Source organism: Pseudopodoces humilis, chromosome 7 (assembly GCF_049639895.1).
Source record: "Pseudopodoces humilis isolate 2021_Gansu_Grassland_sample_001 chromosome 7, ASM4963989v1, whole genome shotgun sequence".
Classification (NCBI taxonomy): Eukaryota; Metazoa; Chordata; class Aves; order Passeriformes; family Paridae; genus Pseudopodoces; species Pseudopodoces humilis.
In genome coordinates this window covers 14,914,168-14,937,941 of record NC_142206.1, presented here as the reverse complement: position 1 = coordinate 14,937,941, position 23,774 = coordinate 14,914,168, and the positions used below count along the sequence as shown (strand labels likewise).

General features: G+C 43.0%; 1 protein-coding gene across 1 annotated transcript in view; it reads right to left on the bottom strand.

The window, feature by feature from the left end:
- PTPRJ (protein tyrosine phosphatase receptor type J) overlaps positions 1–21,989 on the bottom strand; it is a 73,833-nt gene extending 51,844 nt beyond the window's left edge. The window contains exon 1 of the mRNA XM_088057810.1: positions 21,843–21,989. Within this exon, the coding sequence (XP_087913936.1) occupies positions 21,843–21,911 (69 nt within the window). The 5' untranslated portion in view covers positions 21,912–21,989. The remainder of the gene's footprint in view (positions 1–21,842) is intronic.
- Between the last annotated feature and the right edge of the window lie 1,785 nt (positions 21,990–23,774).

The window sequence follows — 23,774 nt, the reverse complement described above, 5'->3', positions numbered from 1 at the left end:
CAACCAGTTAGGAATCCCAATGCAATCCATTAGACAACCTGCACTACTCCTTAGCAAAGGTTAGTGCAGTGTTTATTCACAACAGAAAAGGTACCATGTGTTCTTTAAGTAATTACTATAAATACCACACAAATTAACTGCCACAAAATACTTGTTTTTAAATAAAACGTTCTCCTTCCTTTGTACAATAATATTAGTGGAGAAAACAAATACAGCAGCTTGAAACAGCAGAACTTGAAGAAAGTAGGAAATTTAGTACCCTTTATTTTGCCTGTTCATGCAAATTACAAAATTTGCACTTCAGTAACACTTAGAAACAGAAACCAGGGCACCACTCTATTGAGAGCTCGGCTCTCATCTGGCAAAACCAGCTCCTGCCCATTACCCTTCCAAACCCAACCACAGCAACACAGGAGGGTCTTTAAGGCAGTTGGGAAATGCAAAGGATTTATCCCTGTACCCCAGTGCAAAACATTCATTCTATTTGCTGCAACATGTGTTTTGAAAGATGACTCTACAGCATTCACCTGATATAAATACTTCATAGTATAAATAGTTCCAGAAAAGTTTCAGCCAGATAATCACCTTTTGTGCTGCACATGAAAGGTAAAAACTGTAAAAATGAAAAAGTGAGGTGATTTACCCTCCCTGTTTTAGAAGTTATTTCCAAACTTCTCCTTCTTCGGCGAGCAGATTCAAAGAAAATTACTAAAATCCAGTGGACCAGGGTTAAGAATTAAAAGGCTCCAACTTTGCAAACAGAAAATTTAAGTCATGCAGAAATACAAAGCCAGCAGCACAAAAAAAGCCACCATTTCCTTTGGCATAGAAAAGGAACAGGCAAGTTCGAAGTCAGAAGAGTTAAGTGTTCACAGGCTGTAGCTCCACTTCCCATCATCAACAACCGAAAGGCATACGGGTTCACTTCAACAGAGGTTCCATCTTCCTTTAGAAGCCGAGGAATTTTCCTCTTGGGCAGGTGGTGATGCTTAAAATAAGATATAAACTCCAAGAGGAAGAACAGAGTAAGTGGCTAAAGCCCTTCTGAGATGTACAAGGGAGTCAAAAAAAGAATGTGGGAGAAATAACGTCCCAGGAGCTCTTCACAGCTTTGAGTGCCATTTTATGAAATGATAATTGAATTCTACACAGCCAATCATAAATGTGTAATATGCTTTCCTTACTAAGATAATGAGACTATTTTCCTTATCATTTCAATACAGTGAATTTAAAAAATATAAGGAAGTCGCACAAGAAAAAGAGAAGTTGCATAAAAGCCAGGATGTTCAAAAAAAGAACCACTATTAAGGTGTGCTTTTTGCATATAATAAAACCTATTCTGTCTAATCACAAAATATATTCAAGCAATGCAAAATCCCAGATATTCATTGAAAGATTAGACAGATAGCTCAGTGCAAAACAACGCACGACCTGTGCACTGAGCTTTTCTGATGAGCAGCAGGAAAAGAGCAAAATTTCTGTTGCAGTACATGCCAAACAAACTGTACTGCTATAATCCGTCTTCCAACATTCCCTTAAATTACCTCTGTTGATAAAGGCAAAATACAAGTTAGCTCAATTCACTAAGCTCAGAATTGTCAGAATTTTAACTTAAAAGCTGTACTGTTAATTAGAATTTTTCCTCCCTTGTTTTAATCGGTTGAAGATATTTATTAGGGATAAGCACAGTTCCTGAAATCTAGGAAGACTTCTGGGTTTAAAGACATATCTTACTGTTTCCTTACAGTACTTTTCCCTTCCCTGTTTTGTGTCTGCCCCACTCAACATGACCAAAAACACAGAGCAAACAAAACACTGACTTGGCAAAAAAAGCTCCAGGAGGAAGGGTGCACATTTTGGGTTGGTTTTGCTTTTCAGAAAATTTTCAGCAATCATCATATTCAGGGTCACAGCCATAGAAAAGTCATCAAAAAAACAAAAGCAGAAGAGCTGCTGCTTTACAACTTGACCAAGTCTGCTGGATCAGGTGCTAGAGGAATTCAGGATAATTTACTGCTTAAACCTTCCCCAAAAGAATGCCCAGCAGACTACACTAAATGGCCATTTTTAACCTGAGAAGATGTAATTTTTCTAAGATGGATCCAACACTTCTACAAAAACATAAAGGGTTGCAACAGCCACCAATACCTTCATTTGTTCTTCCTATATACACATTGTATTAAACTAACCCCTCAAGACCAATGTGGAAAATTGAAGTGGAAAGTGAAATGGAGAAGAACTTAAGAGTATATATTCATATATCCAAAAGGAAGCAAAATTTATCAAACATTAATAATAAGCAACACTGAAATACTGAAAGCTAGAGCACATACCCCAAGGTAAGAGTAAAGCAGGCCTTATTCTGCAATTTAGGTTTTATTCCATAAAGATTTGTGAAGAAATGTGGCTCACACAGTGTGTATGCATTGCAATCCCTGGTTTATAATTTATAAATATAATACCTATTACAAAGTACTGCATGACAGGTGCTACTTTCAAGGACTAACAGGAGGCAGTTGGGTATTTGGGGGAAAACACTCGAGGCTGTAAAGAACTGTTTCTGTTTAATGAGTAATAGGCCTTCCTCATCCTCCCCACAACTGAAAAGTCAAGGAAGGAGAGCAAACACTGAGCGAGGTTACTGTGTTACAGCACAATCGCCTGTGCTGCTTCTAGCTACTCATTAACTTCCACACATATTAACCAAACAATAAAAGAGAGACAAACTGTCGTTTCCCCCTCCACACCAAGCACGAAATGAAGCAAATGATACATTTAGAACCACCAAAATCACCCAAGAAATGCATCATACCATGGACAACAGCAGTATGGCTGCACACTGAATGATGGATCCCTACTATTGCCATGGGGCCACAGAGACACCAAACACACACTTTCAGAGCCAAAGTTTTATCTGGAAATTCCCATACTGTAATGTAGCCAGATCCAGCACACCAAGTGATGCCCAGAAAAAAATACACACCACAAAACACCATTAGTTGTCATTTCAAGCCCATGACCTATGAAAGCATTTTTGCCAATATAAAGTCAGGCTTAAGGGCAACTAACAACACACAGACTTGGACATCAGACAGATTTTGGCTTCAGCAGCTCTCGGGATTTAGGTTTTACTCCAGGTAGTGTGTGAGGCTACAGTGACAGCTCAGGGGATGCTCAGTGAGCAGATGCACAGGTAAGAAGCCAACTAAGGACAAGAGCAATAGTATGATGAGCTCCTGACATCAGGGAACAAAGGAGTTGATGATGCTCCTCCTCCATGAGGACACCACGGTGGTACAGGTCAGCCCCCACCTGAGAAAGCACCACCACCATCAACAACACCAGCATTCCTACAACTGCAATCAAGCACAATCACAGCAGGTGCTGGAGGATTCCTCCCTATAAAAGGCCTTTCTTTTTATTAGCAATGAAAGATGAACAAAACCAAGACCATGAAACACAAACCCCCCTGTTGTGACCCCTAAAATGATGCACAGTCCACAAAAGACAAACTAAAATGGACAGAGCAATGGACCTTTCACTCCCCTTAATTTAATTCTCTCCTTTAAGTCAGTGGACTATTAATGCCCTCGTAATGAGACTGTAACACTGAAGTTTTTCAGCTTGATGGTAAAATCACGTAGTGTCCATCCATCTCCAATAATAGCAATATTGAGACAATGAACTCTATTGAGGCATCTCATAAGGCAGATAGTCATTTGCATAGTACATTTTCTGTGACTCTCTGTAATGCAACATCTCAAAGACTCAATTCAGACTATTCTCCTTTCCCACAGACATTTTAAAAAAAGGATTCTTTTACTAGAAAAAGAAACAATGACCCCTCCCATAATAGGAGAAAGCAAAAGATAGAATTTTCCTATGAGTGCCTAGGAATGGGTGTACACTTTTGCCTGTGTATTTTTATTTCACTGGGCTAGCTTCTTTTCCTTTTTATTTTTATTTTTTTTTTAACTCTATGTGCTTTTCATCTCCGTTGTGGCTTGAATGCTCAAAAGTTTATTTCTGATTGTGTTCCTACAGGCTTCTGAGCAGAAAGTACTTTGGGATCCCCATCTACCACCACAGGAAGATTTTATCTTTCATTCCTGTGCTGCAGTCTTTTTCTTCATGTCTTCACGTACTCCTCTCTTGTGACTCCCTAAATTGTGATTTGCTGGACACACCATGGTTTTGTAGATACACAAACCTGCTTATGAGCCCTGAATTTTAGGATGGGCTCTGCAATGCAGTACTTGGGCAAGTTTGACAAATCACTTCCTCTCCAACAGTCTGTAACAGCCTCAAAAAAATGTACACACATATAATGAATGCTGTGCCTCAAGAGTTCAGATCAAATAATGCCTCCAACTACTGCCTTAGAGAAACACCAAACCATTATGTCCTTGCACCTCACAATTCTTCTACTTTTTTCTTCTTTCCAGTAAGAAATTCTGGTCTTTGTCAGTGTTTCCTTTTGCACAAGGTAGCACACATTTTATTCCTGGAGGTAGTTAAGCTATCTCTACCTGTATAGTAAGGGCACACACTGAAAATACCACCTCAGTGTGGTCCAACAGCTCTTGTCTGCTCTGCTCTCTGTCCCTCAGCATAGTCCTAGGCAAGCTTCAGATTTTCTTAAGTGCTCCATTTTCTCCACCAGAGCCCAAAAAGGGAGCAGCATGAGAGAACACATATCCATAACTCCTCACCTCCCAGCCCGTGATACGATCACTGATCCACCTTTGGCCACGAACACAAGCTCTCTGCAGCCAGGCCAGGGTGCAGAGGAGACAGCCACTGAGCTACCAGAGTCCTTGGACATTCCCCTGCCACGTCCCAGAAAACCAGCGGTGACACACACTCTTCACATGGGTCATGAAGCCTCCCTGCAGAGCCAGAGCACTGCTCTTAGGTTAACCTTCAGCAACTCAGTGTTGGGCTCTTAGGAAAACGAAACTAGAGGGCATTTCTGGCAAGTCAGAGAAGGTCAGCGGAAAGGGAGAAAAAGCCGCCACACAACAACCCTAGTGAGGAACAGCATTGCACTCTCTGTCCAAGTTTCTGATTTTATCAGATTATGCTACACTGTTAACATTGTTTATGGCCCTATTTTGTGTCTGTGAATCACCCACTCCCAGAGACTCTTCCTCCACCCCAGATTATAAATAGCATCATATACAGAACAGAGCCTGTGAAGCAAAGGAGACTTGCTGAAACAAAATAATGTATATTGAACTGACAAAAATCTTTCAAAAACCTTTCTTACTTATTTATAGTGCTGGCTAGATGGGCAGATTCCCACATTTTGTAAACCCTGTAGGTCACTATCTCCATTGCTCATTCACAAACAATTCTGCTATTAAAAAAAAAAACAACAAACAACTCTCTGGTTATAAATGAACCTATTCCCCAGCACACTGCTTCTTGGCACATGCCTTTTGAAAAGAGAGACTTTTAAACAAGCAGTATTATATATTTTTCTATTTGAAGGCAACATGTGTCTAGACCATGATATGACAATATGACATTATTTATGTATCTGGAAATATTCAGACATTGCTACCACCCTCTTAGTACTCTATCAGTACACATAGGTAATTTTCTACCATGCAGACTGTGACTTACATTTTCACTGATTCTATTTTCATAGGAAAATACATTCTTGATAGCAAGCACAAAATCCATCACATGTTTTTTAATTCCCTCTTTTCTCCATAAACGACTTCTTGCTGCAGGAAGTTCACAGTGCTGCCATCCAGGTAACAAAACAGACAAAGAGCTATGTGGCCAAAAGCTGTAGAGAACAGGCTCCTGGAGTCCAAACGCAAGTGACACCTTGTTAAACCAAGACATAATGAGCTGTAGGCCTTAGGAGCCAAACAAGCACAAGCCTTGAGCATTAAAGAAATCCAAATTCCCCTCAAGATGGGATGGATGGAAAGCAAGCAGGCACATTCTGCTTTGGCAAGGCAAACCTTCAGAGTTCCTGCTGAACCCCAGGCAACTGATCCAATCTTGCCATCCCCACGCTCGGACGTACTTGCCTTGCTCGGACGTCAGCTTCACAGCAGAAGAGGATCTGGACTGGATACACGTCAGCCTAGCAAGGCTGCTGAGCTCAGGTGCCCATATCAAACCCACACCCAAATACACCACTACAATGTCCCTACCAGCTGCCAGACCCTTTCTACCAGGCAGACACACCAACACCAGGGATGCTGGGGATGGAAGAAACCCTTGATTTTTCCTCCAGTTACAGAGACATGGTTACACAAAATGCCTGTGTAAAAGACATCCTGGCCAGAATCGACTGAACTTAAACAGAAGAGCCACTGAAACAATTGTGGCATGTTGTACTGATGAAATTCCTTGTAAATGCCTGAGGTGAATCCATCCAAGTACTTCACTATTTGATTCACCATTTTTCCCCCTGCCATTCATCACATGGTTATTTGTCAAGCTAAAGGTTCCTTAATCAGTTGTAGAAATTAAAATCTGATGTAGCAAGGTTCCTCTTCAAAACACAAAGGAGGAGTAAAACAAAGCACTCCAATGCATATTTCAGGAACAGTTAAAGGTATTAATGTTGTTGCTCTTTTTATTTTGTAGACTCAATAAAAATCAACTGTTTATAATCTTAGCAAAAAAGGAAAATATTAGTGCCTGGAAAATATCACAGTAAGTCAGGTCATCATTTAAGCCAAGCACATGTCTTCTTTTTTTTTATTCTCCTACTGCTTATCTCAACACACAGTTCCTTTTCCTTTAGCCTGTTTCAAACAATACTTGATACTAAACAAACAAAACTAAATAGAAAAATAAATTATTCTCACTAAAGGCTCATCTCTTCTGTTCTACATTTACAAATATATACTGTACACATACACAGTCAAATACAGAGAGAGAGAGATATAATTATATGTATACACACACATATATTGAACCAGCTAATGCTACTTAGAGCATATTATCATATAGCTACTCAAAAACTAACTAGTGTTAAAAATTACTTTTTAAAGCAAAAACAGGAGTAGGGTCCTCTTGCAATAACTTAGCAGCACTGAAATTCAGAAAGCCGAGTTGTGTGCCATCACTTCACTGTTACTTCAGACCCTCGTGACTTTTTCTCCACATTTAAGAACAGAAGTTTTCCCAGGGGCTCAACACATTAATTTTCATCATCACTCTGAAATACTGACCAAAGGATCTACAGTAGGAATACTTAACCTGCCATAAGTTCTTTCCACATAAAAAAAAGTGTCTGTAATAACAATCTTTGTTAACATGTCTGATCAATACAAGGGGAACTAGGAGATCACAGAACAGGACTGTGACACAATAACAGTGATGGGGATCTCCCACGTAAGTTCTCATTTATGCACACAAAGGGGAAACAGGGAGGAAAAAGAAATTCAATTAGAGCTGACTGAAAAGTGAGGCGTATGGTTCAAAGGAATTTTTGCTTTCAATTAAAACACCATCCTCCTCCTCCTCAGCAAGCCAAATAAATACAAATGAAACCAAGCTATTCTGTGATGTGTATATGCAAAAAATTGAATATAAGCATGAAATAAAATTGGAGTCAAAGCTGTACCATAAACCATGTGTAACTACAGTCTGAGTTCTGCAAAAAACACTTTTTCACCACACTACACAGGCACTCATTCCTCTCCATCATCACTGCATGTAACTATCTGTTTGCCCCCCATTAGTAAAACCCATTCCACCTACATACCTAAAATTTGACTTGAGGTGTGGGTAGAAGAGGAAAGGGGGAGATAAAAAGTTGTAAAGAACAGGGCTGAATTTTAGCAGTAGACTTTTTAAGACTTTTCATAGAGAAATCATGGTCTGAAGTTTCATATTGATAAAAATGCTAAAATATGAAAATAGCTATATTTCTAAAATAATATATTACAGGGAACTGTAAAAGACAGGGCCATTAAGGATGGATTTTCAATCAAAATGACAATTTGCAATTATGTATATACAGAGAAGACTTAAGAAAATGGGATATACTTGATTTAGAAATAAGTATGAGAAATGCTGTGAGAAAGACCATCCACACTTGCATTAAGAAAACTCAGAATGGGTGGAGCTTTCACTTTAAGTTACACCAGGCCTACCTGGCCCAGAGGAAGGAGAGTTTAGGAAAGGCTGTGACACTGGGCTGTGCCACAGCTCTGTCAAGTCTGCCCACCTCAGGTGTCCTTGGAGGTTTCACCAGAGCATCACCACCACAGGATCTCTGAGGGTGCTCTCACACACTGTGCATCCCACAGCACAGAGCTTGGCTGTGGGTGAACATCTGCAGCAAGACAGGAGCAGGAGGAAGAGCTGCTCCGTATGACAGAGGCAGGCACTGATGCTCTGAAAATCAAGGCCAACTAGTTAAATGAGAAATCTGAATGGTAATTCACAGGGTGTAACATGACATTACCCAGCCTAATCAGAAGATCCCTCTTCGTAACTTACCCCAAGTGCTTCAATTTGGAGAGAAAATTTTAGGGCTATGTGCCAGCATCTGCCTATATATATTTACTTAATTATGAAATGTTGCAACCAAAATGCTTCAAAACATTGAGAAAGGGGGAAAACAGATTGCTGTGCAGATGCAAAATACACTAAAGACCTTTTTTTAATGGTCTGGCAAGAAATAGACTTTCCCTGACCCCTTTAGTGCTCCCTTCACACTAAGGTTGCCCTTGGTGTAGCTAGGAAAAGCTTACATATTTCAGTAATACTTAAGATATCAAAATAAAAATTGACTTTTGCCTATTGAATGAAGCCTTTGCAGAACTGGAGCAGTGGGGGTGAAAGAAATGCTCTCACCTCAGCTTGAAGCTAATCAAAAAATCCAAGGGGGAGCAAACACACCTCTTAGCAAGGTTGTGTGTGGGGAGCTGCACTGGGACACCCTCTACCTGCATTCCAAAATATATCCATGCCAGCTGAAGCTTCTCCAGCAGCACCTTATTGCAAGGGGGCTGGCACTGAGCAGACAGCCAAGGATGGGGAGCAGAAGAGTGCATACTCTAGGCTCTGCCTCCATCCTTTGAAAAGGGGCAGACTAAAGTCATGTGGGCAGCTTTAATTCCAACACATCCTAGGTTTTCAGAGGTTGATTATGCAGTCACAGAAATGATCCCTAAATTCAGACTGTGTGTTTACACACATACAAGCTTAAAATAACATACATTTGGGCACTTCAGACCAGAGACTGCCTTCCCATGCATTTTCAAAACAAGCAAGGCAGCCCCACTCCCAGCTAGGGAGCTTTCAGCAATACCCTGAAGAATATAAATATGCAAACAGTCACATCTTCCCCTCAATAATGGTCACCATAGACTGGAGACTTCAGTGAAGCAGATGAACCAGACAAGCTCACTCCTCTTACACTCTCAGATCATCATGGGTTGACCATCAGCGGACACCGATCATCATCACCTCTTTGCAAGCAGCACACAGCTGGTGATCTCATGCAGAGAGTGCCTGCAGGTTCAACACCAGCTGCCCAGAAATGCCTTCCATCACTTTTAACCAGTATACAAATTAGAGGGGATAGTGCCATGTTATCACAGCTGTCAAGTGTGCAGAGGTCTGGGAGTGGCGGGTCTGTGTGAATTTGGCCTCTCTCTCATTCCAGGAATGGATGTCTCATCCCAAGAGGATCTAATTAAGAAGAAGGAGGTGGACTGGTCAGTTTCAAGTCAGAGGGAATACGGTCTAGCTCTGTGTAATGAAACAGCACATACTTGGGCACTGCTTCAACAGCTGAGGCATGCTGTTAGCTTATGTAGGCTGCAGCAATCTTGCTACTCATGTACACTCTGTGTTTACTCATCATCCTCCCCCAGCAACATACTTCTTTCTTCAGAAACTTTGCTTCTGCTTCCTTCCACAGAGATGGATGTGATGAAGAAGTGCTTACACTCCAGGCTCAAGTAGTCTCTCATACACTTGTCCTGCGCAGCTGTACCCAGTTCTTGTTTAGCTCTCTTTGCTGCATTAAAGCAGGGGCAGGAGCATCTCAGATTAATGTCCTCCAAACACTACCCAATGCATACAAACCACAGACTGCTCACAAGACTAGTTATGACCCTACAGGACATCCAGAAACAAACTGTGGGTTTTGTTGGTCAGGAAAAAAAAAGCAGTATTTGCTGTGCAAAGGCAACAAACGGGTTTGTTTCAGTTATGTTCAATACACACTGTCTGGGGCTAGAGCAGCCTGATGGAAGCCATTTACAGTGCAGACACTTTACCAGCACACTGATTTTTGCACCTTTTCAATATAATGGCAGTTACCTTTAGCAGGATCTGCACATCCATGTGCCATCCCTTCAGAAGCTCCCTAGCATCCCAATGCTTCTTGCTGCCCCACTTGCTACAAGGAGCGGCTTCAGACTTGGGACTCGCTCCATGACACGTATCCGGGGTGATATTCACTGTCCCACTAAATACCTGCCAAGGTTTTGTGCAGCCTCACTCACACTCCTACTCCCTTTTCCCAAGCACTCGAGTGGTATACCACAAGCTGCCCTGTGTCTAGAGGTAAATGTCTATCTCACCACACAAGAACCCTTTCCCCATCTGTGCCTGATGTAAGGAATGCCTTTCCTATCTACAAACCCACCAAGAATTAGCCAATTCACTTAGAGAAGAAAGAGACAAGACCCCACAACCCTGCTTTTGTCTGATTTATAACCCATTCATGACCAAAAAGGAACCCTGTATTCACAAAATACAGGAAGTTGTATAAAGGAAGCCTTTTTCTTCCTGCAGCTCTCATTTTTGATGCAGTTTGTGAGCAGAAGTGAACCCTGGTGAAGACAGGTGAGCACTATGCTGATTTCCTATATGCACCTGCTAACTGAGGAAGATTTCTGTTTTGAAGACATTGCCAGAGATCCTAACCCCACAAGATTCCCTAGTAGTAGCCATGTTCGACTCTAACATCCCATGGCATTTACAACCTCCAGGTCACAAAACAACCAGTGCAAGAAAGGGGAGGAAAGCACAAAAAAAGATTTGATGGGTGGCAAGTGAGCAGCTCCCAAGTCCTCAAACAAATCTTGACACAACAACATACTACAAGTCCTGGAACTTCTCAGTCATTAGCCTTACCTTCAAAACTCCAGCAGGATTTGAATGGTGCATGCTGTAGCATGAAACAGCAAATGTCTGACTTCAGGAAAGTAAAAGTAAGAGGTCTTTGTTCAGAACAGAAACTGAAGTTTGGCACTATCTTATCTCCCATCTTTTCCACACATTTCTACAGGAGGAGACAGAATGTTCAGCTGCCCAGTTCTCACTGCAAAACTCAGATGAACATTCATGGAATGAATTTGATGGAATCTGGAGACAACAGTGAGAAACACCACATGTAGCAATGACTGAATAAATGTCTATATATGAGATACCTGATTGCTTTTTCATCTTGCCTTTTTTCAATTTAAAAAAAAAATCATTTACAAGAGAGAAGCAACTAAGGTAGGCAATTTGCAGAAACAAGATTGCAGGAGACTCAATCTGCAGCAACAGATTTTTTTTGCAGAACTGGGCATTACACCTTATTGTTCTTCTTAGCAACTGTGCCAGGTGTAGTGAATAGCCCTAAACTTAGGGATAGGAGGAATCACTGCACACACTGCTTACGAACTATCAATGCACTGCACGGAATTCTGCATGCAGCATAACCTGTAGGGCACAGGTTATCAAAAATGACCTTCTGTCCAGTAGAAGCACTGCAAGCAGGCAGTGGCTCTGCTAGGATGGAGCAGTGGCTGATATGTGTGAATCACCCAGTCATTAACTTATTGACTTAACTGCTGGATGGACAGTAGTCTCTTCCTGCAAGCTGAAAATGAAAACAGTGCAAGTGACTGAAAAGGACAACTTTTAAATTTTTTTTGTTTGTTTGTTTTTTCAGAACAAACTTTCAGAAATTTACAAGAGAACTATTTGCACCACTTAGATGAAGTCCTAACCAATTCCACCATGAAAAGAACTAGGCTCCATTATCAGTGAAGCGGGAAAAGCATGCTCTGCAGTAACTAAACAGCAGCTCTGACCTTCTGCTCACTCCTCCTGCAGTGTTGTGCTTTGCACACTGAACCAGGAAACAGTTGAACAGATACATGTAAAATTATGAAGACTGAGTCAGAAGACAATAGTTTAAAAAATACCAGTTAAGCCACATACCGTAGATCTGTCTTGTAGGACTGGGAAATGAGTATCGCCTAAGGCTGTTCCAGATATTGCATCCACCTGCAAATATTTGCTGCTGGCTAAAGCTCAGCACATGCACTCTCATCAGCAGTGGCAGGATTACCCAAAATATTGTGGACAAGAAAGAAAGAAAATATTAGCTTAATTCAGAGTACAATAAACTAATTATATCTTTTAATCATCAAAAGCATATAATAACTTCTTGCTTTTTTAGTTTGGGTGTTTGGTGTTTTTTTAAAGCACATTATAAAGTAAGTTAAGGATACAACTCTTTTTTTCCAAGAATTTAAGACTGTCAAATTCATGAATATAGAGCTGATTATTAGCTTCTTTAATGTGGCTATTTTACTACGAGTGTACAGCAGACATCAGAAATAAGAATGCCACAGAAGAAATAAAAGCTTAGAAGCAATTACACTTTCATTATATAGTCCTAAATCCATACAAAAAATATGCTAAGACATTTATATTTTAGATCAACTACCCTTCAGCAATAGTGAAAAATCATTGGAGAGAAAGACAAGAAGAAGATAAAAATGCACTAACATAGTGTTTGAGGACTTGGCCATTAAAGTCATGTCTTATGAAGAAACATCTTAGCACTCTAAAACAACACTTAATCTGTAACTGTTAAGTTGGAAAAAAAGGCCTGTCTCCTAATGGATTCAACAATAAAATATTTTTTAAAATTTTTTTTACTAACTGGCTAGGTTTTATTCACTGGGAATATCTCCCCAAAATTTTAACGTGTCCAAATGTAAGTTCTTAATAAGTTACAGACAAAGGCAAGTTTTCTCTCTTTTAATAGGGACAAAGGAGTGTATTGTTGAGATTTGTCATATACATACAATTACCTGCATTGTTATGGAGATTACAGAACAAAGGCCCAACAGATCCACTTCCAGATCTTACAGCCTTGTCCTTTCCCATAGTTATGTCTTAAAACTGGATTTCATTTAACACATTCACAATACCAATATCTACTGGTGTTTAGCACGTGCTTAGGGATAGTTTCAATTATTTTACAATGGATTTGGTAATGCATTTAATTTATCACTGATCACTCAAATGAACATGTTCAACTTAATAGTACCAATAAAGCAAGGGGTTTTTCAGTTGGTTGTAAGAAATCTTAAAACTAGCACAAAGTTAATGAGAATAACTGGCTAGTCTATTATTCACTTGAAAAAAAACCAAAAGAAGCTTTCACAAAAATTTTTCCTTTTTTCCTTTCATGTCAGAAATAGGATTTTGAACAGCACAGAAATACTGAATTAAAACAAAAATACAACCCTTCCCCCAAAAAAGCCAGATTAAAAAAAAAACCAAACACAAAAAGCCCCAAAAACTCCAACTTTTATTCTGCAAATATTAATGCCACTCTTTTACCTCATGTAAGAGTACATCAGTCTCCTTTCCTCAGCTGTCAGATACAAAATCTATCAGAAACTCCGAGTTTAAAACACCAGGCCTGTGTCTGTGACATGCCCAGTGTGCCAGTAAAAAAGGCCAGATCCTGACCTCAAAGCCAGGCTGCTCATTTCTCCCTGGTGCCCAGCTGCACAGAATTAGAGGCAAATTACCCTGAAAGAGTTATGTAAACTGAAGCAAAGACAACAAACTTCCCTTAAGAAAGAACTTCTTTTTTTATGTTGAAGATACACGTTTATAAAGACTGTGAAGGAAACTGTGGTTACAATTCCTGTGTTTCTCCTTGATAAAATAAAACTTATAAATCCATGGAAGGTGAGATCATCAAACACCTCAGTTAACCAGGCACAGCCTACTTAGCAAAAAAATAAAATCACATCAGAACACCACAAAAAAGGACATTTTTATTGGTATTGAACTTCAGGCCTACTATTAGAAGAAGCAGCTGACCCTGCAAGCAGACAGAAAGAATACTAGAATTTAGAAAGTGTAATTCATGTAGCAGAAAAGCCATGGACTCAATTCCATACTTGGTTATAAATGGGCAATTATAGAATGTGCAGTGTCAAGAAGACTTTAGAATTCCTATATCTGCCTTCACTAGAAAAAAGCAAATAAACAGAATTTGATGATCCAAAAGGACCCTACCAATTTACTGTTCTCTATTTTATTTCCCTCCTCGATTTCATGTATTTATAAGTATATAAAATTACTGCAGAATCAAAGATCACAGTCACAAAAGGAAGAAAACTCGAGACTCCCCTATTAACACAGTACAATTTTACATATGTAAATCTGCTGCCAGCCACAGGCACCCATTCTTTTCCTCACAGTGTTTCATAAAAAGTTACATTTATTGTTTAAAAACGATTGTGAAATTGTGGCACGTCACATATTGTACTAAAACCACCAGCAAGGCTGAGTCAATCTCTTCCGATGCTTCCACACTGCTATTTTGTGCTAATGTGCATTTCTTTCACCTGCATCCCAGAGGGAAACAGTGGAAGCCCTTCTCTTTGTCAGCCAAAACCACATCTTGGTCTCAGAGAGCCCATTTACCCCAAATCCCTGCCAGCACACAAAACTGGCTGCCTTTGCAATCCAGATGTCCCTGATGTTGGAAGCCTCATGCATTTCCACTCCAGCATCCACCCTGCTCTTTCCACTTCAGAGCACAGAGGCCACCTTGCACAAAGTCAAGCAGCAGAGCACATTTTGACACAAAGACAGAACCTCTCTTACTTTAAATTCAGACAATAACTAACAATTCACCTGTCCTTAAGCTGATGCAGACAGATGAAGGTAACTAAAATGAAGCCTCTCAATTTTCCCCTTCTGTATCATGAGACCTTCAGGAAAATTAAGTTGAAAGTTTCAAGGGGACAGTCTGGGAATCAGCTGTCTGAGCCTCTTCGGGCATGAGGAAACCCTGGGAAGGAAAGGCAGCAGAACTAAGCAACCTCCACTTATTTACAGGGACTGTTGATCCTGCAGGCACAACAACTGCTACAGGGAAGCAGCAAAAAGCTTTCCCAGTCTGTAATACCATGGATGGTCTGATGCTTTGCTGCTTATATAGGCTGGCCTGCCCTATCCTTTGCAGCATCCTCCTGCCTGAGTCAATGCGGCAATCACAAACCAAACTTCACATGGTTCTTTACTTACTTCAAGAAACAGAGCTGGTAGAAAATACAATTTGAAAGTGAAGACTCAAAACCAGGTATATAGAAACAGACTTGCTAGCAGTGATCTGTTCACATGTGTATATAAGAAAATAAACAAGGAAGCTAGTTAAAAGTGCTCTAATTTACAAGAATCCAAGTGCACAAGAGGAAATAATGACAGAAAACTCTGTCTAAGCTCTGTCACAATGGGGAATGCAGAAACAAAAGCCACCAGCATTCCTGTGCAAAAACACCCTCCAGAGCCATCTACCACTGCAGAGACAAACCATCAGCAAGCAGAGCGAGATGTGCAACATCAACTGGGCCAGGAGTCTTCTTACAGGCATGCAGATTCCCTGTCTTACCACCCACCTGCCAAGACATCCATGAATGATTCATTTTGACATACTCCATTAAAAAAAAAATAAATAAATCCTGCTGAACAAGCAGAAGCAGAGGCTTTTAAATATGCATTTACAGCCATACCAAGCTACAGTCCCTCAATGACCAAGGACAGGCTTGGCTCCTACAAAGGTGGTCTGCACAAATAACCCTCTTTGGGGAGCACAGTCATGCAGACTAGGTGCAGCCCAAATGCTTGCAAGCTAGCAGATACTAAAAAAAAAACAAAAACAAAACAAAAAACCCTACCAAAATAGTGCCAAAAGGAAGTAAGGAATTACTCTGAGAATGCACCTCATCACAGAGCCAGCTATGTTCTAGATACAAATCTAACAGCCTAACAAGGGAAAGCTCCCAGGCACTCACATCTCTCCACTCACCTGGGCTATGATAGGAGGGTTCCAGCACTTTGGGGCTCAGAAGTGCTAAGAGACTGCATCTGCTTACCAGGCCACAAGAGAGAGGCTGTAATTTGCAATAAAGCTCTGCACCTGATGTTCAAGTCTTTACTCGACGATTTTACAGTCTCAGAAGCAAAAATTTCTTACCTTCAATAAGGAAAATAAGGCTGAAGTTAACACAAATTATTCCTTATACTCAAGCCCTGGCTCATTTGGTGCACAGAACACAAAAACAAGTATTACAGTATGTAGACAGCATTCTCCTGCACACCAGAAGGCCAAACCAATCAACCAAAAAACCATTAATCACTTCCAATAAACAAAACACCCAACCCAACATTTAAAGAAAACACCCACATTCTCAACCCTAAAGCAGAAGCCACCATGAAGAACACAACAAAACCTCTGCATGCAATAGGAACTTCCCAATGACACACTAGGTGTTTCTTTTACTTGTTCAGTTTGGCTAAAACTGCACAAAGAATGAGAAAATGCACAAGTTTACCAAAAAAACAGGAGGTACAATAAGAATAAGAAACAAGAAGACAGGCAGCACTGGAGAGAAAAAGGTTTCCAGGCACTGGCTAGGAGAGCCTGAAGGTGTTCCTTCAGGTCCCTTCTCCTCCCCAAAGCAGTACTCATGTCAAACACAGCCTTAGCCCTCTTCCCCACTCATACAGGCTGGGCTTGAAGCACCGTGTAAAGCCAAGGCCAGTTACAGACCCCACAGGTCTGGTACCACAGCAAACACCAACATCACTCCTTCCTCCATTCAGAGCTGCCACTTCTTCTCCTTTGTTGGTGAAATTTGAAAGCACATTCAAATGTGAAAAAATGAAAGCACATTTGAAAGAAATTTTCTGTTACAGTTACCTTTTCGTCTATCACATTTCTACAGGTGGATAAAGATGCTTTCCGACACGGCCTTTGGTATCTTCACAGAGAGTAACAGGAGGAAGAGAGTGATGGGTGGACTGCTTGGTTTCTAATATCCAGGGGTTCTTCCAATTTCCTCATGATGGCGGGAAAATTAGTACTTTCAGTGATGTGCCAAATACCAGCAACATTTATGGGAAGATATGGACACATCTTTCCCTGCCTTTTCCACTGAAAGCCCATGAAGGCCATAGAAGATAACTAAACGAGGCCATGAATTCATTGATTCATCTCTGCTTGGACCACATTTACGTGTCCATTCTTTGTTGGATTACAGAAATACTTTTCCCGCTTAGTCTTGGATTTTCTCCTGGAATTTTGGATTAATAGCCCCAGGAGGCCTGTTAATGTGCAGATACATTTGGGAACAGCTGGGGAGCACTTAGGGAAGAGCCTTGGTGCAGCCTTCAAGAGCAGTGCATCTGTTTTGTTCTTCTCTTCCTGTGATGCCTGATCACTCTTTACCCCACACTCTTTGCTTTCCAACACTTCATATTAGCACATGTTCACCCCCTCCCAATTAAAGTCCTCCCTTGCACAGTCATCTCCTGCTGAAAATTAATTTCCTACTGATAGCTCCATTTAAGGCAAAGTTCTTTCACTCTCCCATCCCTACATAGCAGTAGGCCCTCTCTGCTGGAAAAAATTCAAGTAGCTCCTCCTACACTTCCAGCAACCTTTCATGATTTTGAAGGTACTATCTGCACTCAAATTTTGGAGTTAGACTAAAAGCATCAGGCTAATGACCAGATGTGCAGCCACCAACTGGTTTCGTAGTGTCTCTCGCCTTTGCTCATACAGCAAGAATCTTTCAAGCAGGCAAGTAAATGTCATAGATAGGCTTTGCACCTACAAACATCCAAGTACCCAACCACTCTCCAACACTGTCAAAATGCTCCCTCTATGATACCCTGTAAGTCTAGCAGAAAGAAGGAAATGCATAAATTAAAATTATATAGATTATGCCCTGCACAATGAACAACCAAAGATTTTCAAAAACAGCAGCAACTTCAACTCATATTTAGAAACTCCAACCATAAAAAATTACATGCCATAAAAATTCTCAACAAAGACTTGCATGTAGCTCACATAATTGAGGAAGTACTAATAATAGCATGGCTGTTTGCACAGACAACATTTCCACTGTGGGTCTGAATTCTGATCTCAAATATGCAGAAGAAGATATTCTGTTGTGTGTTGCTGGCTGGAGACTCAAAGTATTGGAAACCATGTGAGTGTGCTGCAATGTGCGGCCAGCCAATGCCTCTAAGGAAGCACTGGGCACATCCATGCCACGCTGAAGACAAAGCCTCCATTGAGCACTGCAGAAGGTGCTTGTGCTGTGGGGCTTTGTAAGGAACATAAAGAAGTTCAGGAAATTAACCTGTGTTGCTGTTTTAAACAAAAACAAAAGCAGTCATCACATGAAAAGAACCTGGCCTGGCAGATGAAAAGGTTATTTCTAAGCTCCTCAGACACAAGCAAATTCTGTTCACAGGTACAGCTTCTTATTCTGGTCTCTTCTGCCTAAGTTCAGGCCTGCTCAGGTCTCCAGATCAGCAATGCTCATACCTGTGTTTTTAACAGTGGTCATCAAAGGGTTTACTCCAGAAGTGCATCTACAGAAGCAGCAGCAAGGGAGCCTCACAATTCTCAGTCTTTATTCTTTTGCAAGCCTCTAAATGAGCTGTATGTAAACCCGTCACAAAGTTTAATGGAAATTGCTATTAACTTGTTGCATGTGCTGAAGATTACTCAGAATAATTTCACAAACTAAAATTTAAATTTAGGGTACTATAGAAGGGAAGACTCAACAAGGATGATTAATAATGACCAATATATAGCAGAAATTATCTCACATGCAACATACACACATGGCAAGCCCACATTTGAGATAAGACAGTTCTTCATTTAAACTCCTCAGTTGGAAATTCAGACCAGTAATTAAGCCATAATCCTATATAATCAACTCACACAGTATCAGTAGTTCTGTGTATGGAATAAGATGTAACAACAAGCTATTAAGTCCACATAAAAGGCACTTGCAATTCTAAACACTAAAACAAACCAAACACTGTCTGCTGCTCTTTCAGTAGTATAAGTTATTTATCATATCACTAATATGATCACTCTCAATAAAAAACAAAGAGCAAGGTTTGTTTTTTAACAACTCCAACTTTGCCCACTATGTTGTAATTCCTCAAAAAAAGGCAAGATGCTTATCCATGAGTAAAAGACACCACAGAAAGATCATGTGCCCATCATACCACTGAGGAGCTGCCGTGACACAGCCATTCCACAGCTCCGGCTGCTTCCCAGTCCCTGCATGTGGTTGGGCCCACAATGGTGCCAGTGTGGAGCACTGTCCCCTCTCCGACCCCACAGTCATCTGAAAGGCAACACAGAGGCCAGAAGCAGCCCAGAGCTGCTTCCACCCCACCCGCTGCCCTTCCACTCGGGCTGGCTGGGAGACTGCAGAGAAGGGGCGATAATTCTTACTGGCAACACATGAAGCCCAGCTCACGCCATGTGCCTGACACTCCTGCCAGCTGCTGTCACCTTCCTACAGCAGCTAAAAGCCTCCACAGATAGTGACAGGCCGTGCCCCTGTACCTGAGCACATGCCACACCTCCAACAACACCGGCCAACTCTAACACCAGCCTGAGACTACGCAAAGAACCCTACAGAGAGCAAAACTGTGCCCTGTTAGAAAACATCCTCATTTTTAGACGGCAAGACCATGTGAACAGCATGGGCAACAAGACTGTTGTGCTTAAATCACTGCCTCCAAGCAAGGCTTTATTCTGCATCCTTATTGCTTATAGGCTATAGAAACACAATGACCTTTCCAAATATGAGTTATCCCCCCCCTACCTGACCTAAGTGGCTACAGTTAAATTTAGTCACTTCAAATGAGACGATGATTTGCAGAATCACGTCATCAGTGAGCACCTGGTTTATATCCTATTCCTCTAACATTAGACAGAATATTTATTATTTATTATTAGATAGAATATTTCCTTAACATTAGAAAAAATTCTAAAGGAACTTTCTCCCCACCTGCCCGCAGTTCAAGCACCTGCTCCTAATGTTCAGAGCTCCACCAGGTGCTGAACAACACTAGCTAAGAAGCCTGGTAAACTGAAGTCTTTCTTGCCTCAGCCTTCACATTCACAGGTACAATTAAGTCAAAACTGAGAATGTTGTCTTCTAAATTTTCAATGGTGACACTATGAGCTGCAGAGTTCCCACCTAAAATTATGAGCCACACCAAAATCTGCAGATCTGACCTGCGTCCTGTAGCATGTTGATGTGAGCTCTGGTAACATCAGGGGATGACAAAACCTAGTTGAGAGTCTGTAGCTGAGTCCCAAGATGATGAATACATAAATACAGCTATATGTAATTGAGGAGAGGGTCCACGTTTTTTAGTATTCATATTAATCATACTAGACACCAATTAAGAGCCTGACTTAGAGAACATTGATATGACTAAGTCATAAGATTTTACACCCAGCTTGAGAAGAAAAACTACAAACAGAGGTCATGGCAGGCAGATCCTGCAAGGCTGTACCCAAGGACAATCCAGGCCTCCTCTGAGGTCTTCCAATATTTTGGTGTACTTCAATACCCAATTCAGTTTTAGCTCTCGTTCAGAAGAGATTTTTAAACCTAGGCTCGGTACAACAACAAACAGAGACCAAACAACTAAACACTGCAAGGCACCCCAAACTGAAACAGACAAGACAAGGAAGCAAAGGTTTACAACAGTCATTGGCTGCAATCACAAGCGGGTGCCAATGCAAGGTAAGGAAAAAATAGTCAAAAATGTAAAGCAGTACAGTTCTGCTCTGCAGCTCTGAGGCAGATCTGTCACCACATATTACTGAGCACCTTGGTTCCTATCAACACACATTCACAATTCAGTAGCAGAAACTACTGAGGCAGAGAGGACAAGCGGGTACATCTGGAAGCAAAAGTTCAGCAAGCCCCAGAACACCAGAGTTCACAGCAGCCATGAAGCACTCCTACAGGAACACTGAGAACACCATCAGCTGAGGGAAGCAAGGGTGAGACAGCCTGTGCCAGCATGCTGAGTGGGTCACCTGGCAAGCAATTCCGATTTACATCGCTGAAAGGTGTTCTTGGAAGAACATCCTACAACACACGTGGGAACAGAGCGGGGCCTCAAAGCCAAGCGCGCTGGCCAAGGCCTCCTGCTGATCCGCTGCCCTGCGCAGCTAGGGCTGCTCTCTCCGGACCACGGCAGCATTTTCCCGTGGAAACTCCGCGATGATCCCGAAAGCTGTAATCCGGCGGGTGATGTGCACCACCGGCACGGGCAACGCGCAAATACCCTATTACCATATATATACCCTATTAATATAATTAACCAGCAGCGACACGAGGAGGGCAGGCTACAACACTGGGGAGACGGGAGCCGTCTCTGCTGTAGCCAGGGCAGCTTTTAACCAGGAAAACAACCTCGTGCCCCGAAAGGAACCACGCGGCTGCACCGCCGGGTTGAACCCCAGCACAGCCCCCGCTGCGGCCGGCCGCGGGGCAGGGGGAGGCCGCGGGGATCCCGCCCCAGGTGAGCGACGCCCCCGCCGGGCCACACCGCGGCCCCCCCGCCCTCCCCTCCGCGGGCGGCACCGGCGGAGCCGCAGCGGGACAAAGCCCGAGCCCGGCCGCACACCTGCCCCGCCGAGCCGGAGCAGCCGCGGCGGGGGCAGGTGCGGCAGCCCCCAGCCTCCCGCAGCTCGGTCTCACCTCGGCCGGCAGCAGCAGCAGCAGCGGCGGCAGCAGGAGGCAGGGCAGGGGCAGTGGCAGCCGCCTCATGGTGGCGGAGAGCGCTCCCCGCTGCGCGCACGGCCGCTCAGCCCGACGCCGCCGCCCCCGGAGACATGGCCGGGCTGAGCCCCGCACCGCCCGGCGTCCCGGCCCTCCCCCGCGCCCCGCCCTAAGAGAGGCGGGGGGACGGAGCCGCGGGGGAAGCCCTGCGCGGGGCGGGGTGAGGGGGCGAACGGGGCAGCGGCCGCCGGAGCACGGGGCTGGCCACCTCCCTGCGCCGCCGCTCCTCGCCCGCGGCTTAAATGGCCGTCTGGCAGCGGGCGGAGGGGCTGCGGCCGGCGCCTCCCCGCCTTCCCCCTCCCTCTCTCCCTGCCGGCATCTGACATCTCCCCCCCGCCAAGCCGCGCCGGGCGAGGAAGTGGCTCCCTCCGAAAGTTTCCCGGTCTCCGTCGGCACCCGCGGAGGGAGCGGCGCCGCGGGCCGCGCCCGCCCGGCCCTGGCACGGTGCTCGGGGGCGGGCGGTCCGCAGAAGGGTCAGGGGTAAGGCGAGGTTAACCCGGCCCCGGGGGCTCTGCTGCCGGCCGGAGGCGAGCGCTGCTCCCTCCGCGGCCATACGCGGCCCCGAGCGGGGTAAGGGGCGCCCGAGCCCCGGCGAGGGTTTGCCGCAGTGAGGGGCTCTGTTTGTTGCACCGTTTTTCATCCCCAAACAGTCTCCCAAGAAAGCCTCATCCCGCTCCAGGCACGGGTTTGCACATATTTAACCATGTCATCAAAAGGGACGTGACATCATCACTTCTATAACTTCTGTAACCTCTTCTATAACCGTAACTTAGTTCCCAGGTTCAGTGAAGTGTTCCACATTTCATTCATACTGGATAAGGGAAAAGGGAAGGCAGGACGGTTTACAGAGCATATCTTTAATTGCAGAAACACTGGCAGTCCTCATTTTCTCAGAAGTTTTGAGCTCATATGTTTGTCATTTCCCTGTCTTTTCTGAGCCCTCAAAACACGTGCATAGCATTACAGAAGCAGCTATTTCCACGGGAGTTCATGGGAAAATTCACAAGAATAAGGACATTGGGGTTGTTCCCTGGAAAAGAGAAGGCTCCCAGGAAACCGTATTAGAGCCTCTCAGTACTTAAAGGGAGCTTGTTAGAAAGGTGGGGACAGACTTTTTAGCATGGCCTGTTGATATACGACAAGAGGGAATTGTTCTAAACTAAAAGACTAGGTCAATTCAGACTAAATATGAGGAAGAAAAGTTTTACGGTGAGGGTGGTGAATCAGTGGAACAGGTTGCTCAGGGCAGTTGTAGATGACCCATCCCTGGAGATGTTAAAGGGCATGTTGGGCATGGCTCTGAGTTGGAGACATTCCTGCTTATCACAGGGCAGCTGGACTATGTCACCTTTAAACGTCCCTTTGAACCCAAACTATTCTATCATTCTGTAAGGGCACACAAACCCTGTTTGAGAGGCTGAGACCTACAGCTGGAGTTAGTGTAGAGGCATCACTTCATACGATTTGTGGGAAATAGACAATTGTACTTCAGAAAAGGTTCTGTTGGTTGTATTTTTGGGGTTTTTTATGTTAGGGAGTACTGAAATGAGGCAAGAAACACTATATAAAAAACATTAATAAAACTTTTTATGCTTTCCATTCAGTGCAAAGCACCTGAGAATTGTTTTCCAGGTGAAGACTCCTCCTGGTAAGCCACACACCTGACAGAAGTCTCACTGGCTGCTATGAAGTTGTTATGCTGATATAACTTCTGCAGCTCAAACCCTACCATTTAGAAATTGCAGCTCTGATGCATAAAATAAATTCCCTCTTGCTGCTCCCCTGCTTGGGCAGACCCCCAGTGAGTCTAAGTTGCCAGACTGCAGCTTCTGGCCAGACTGGGTTCCATTG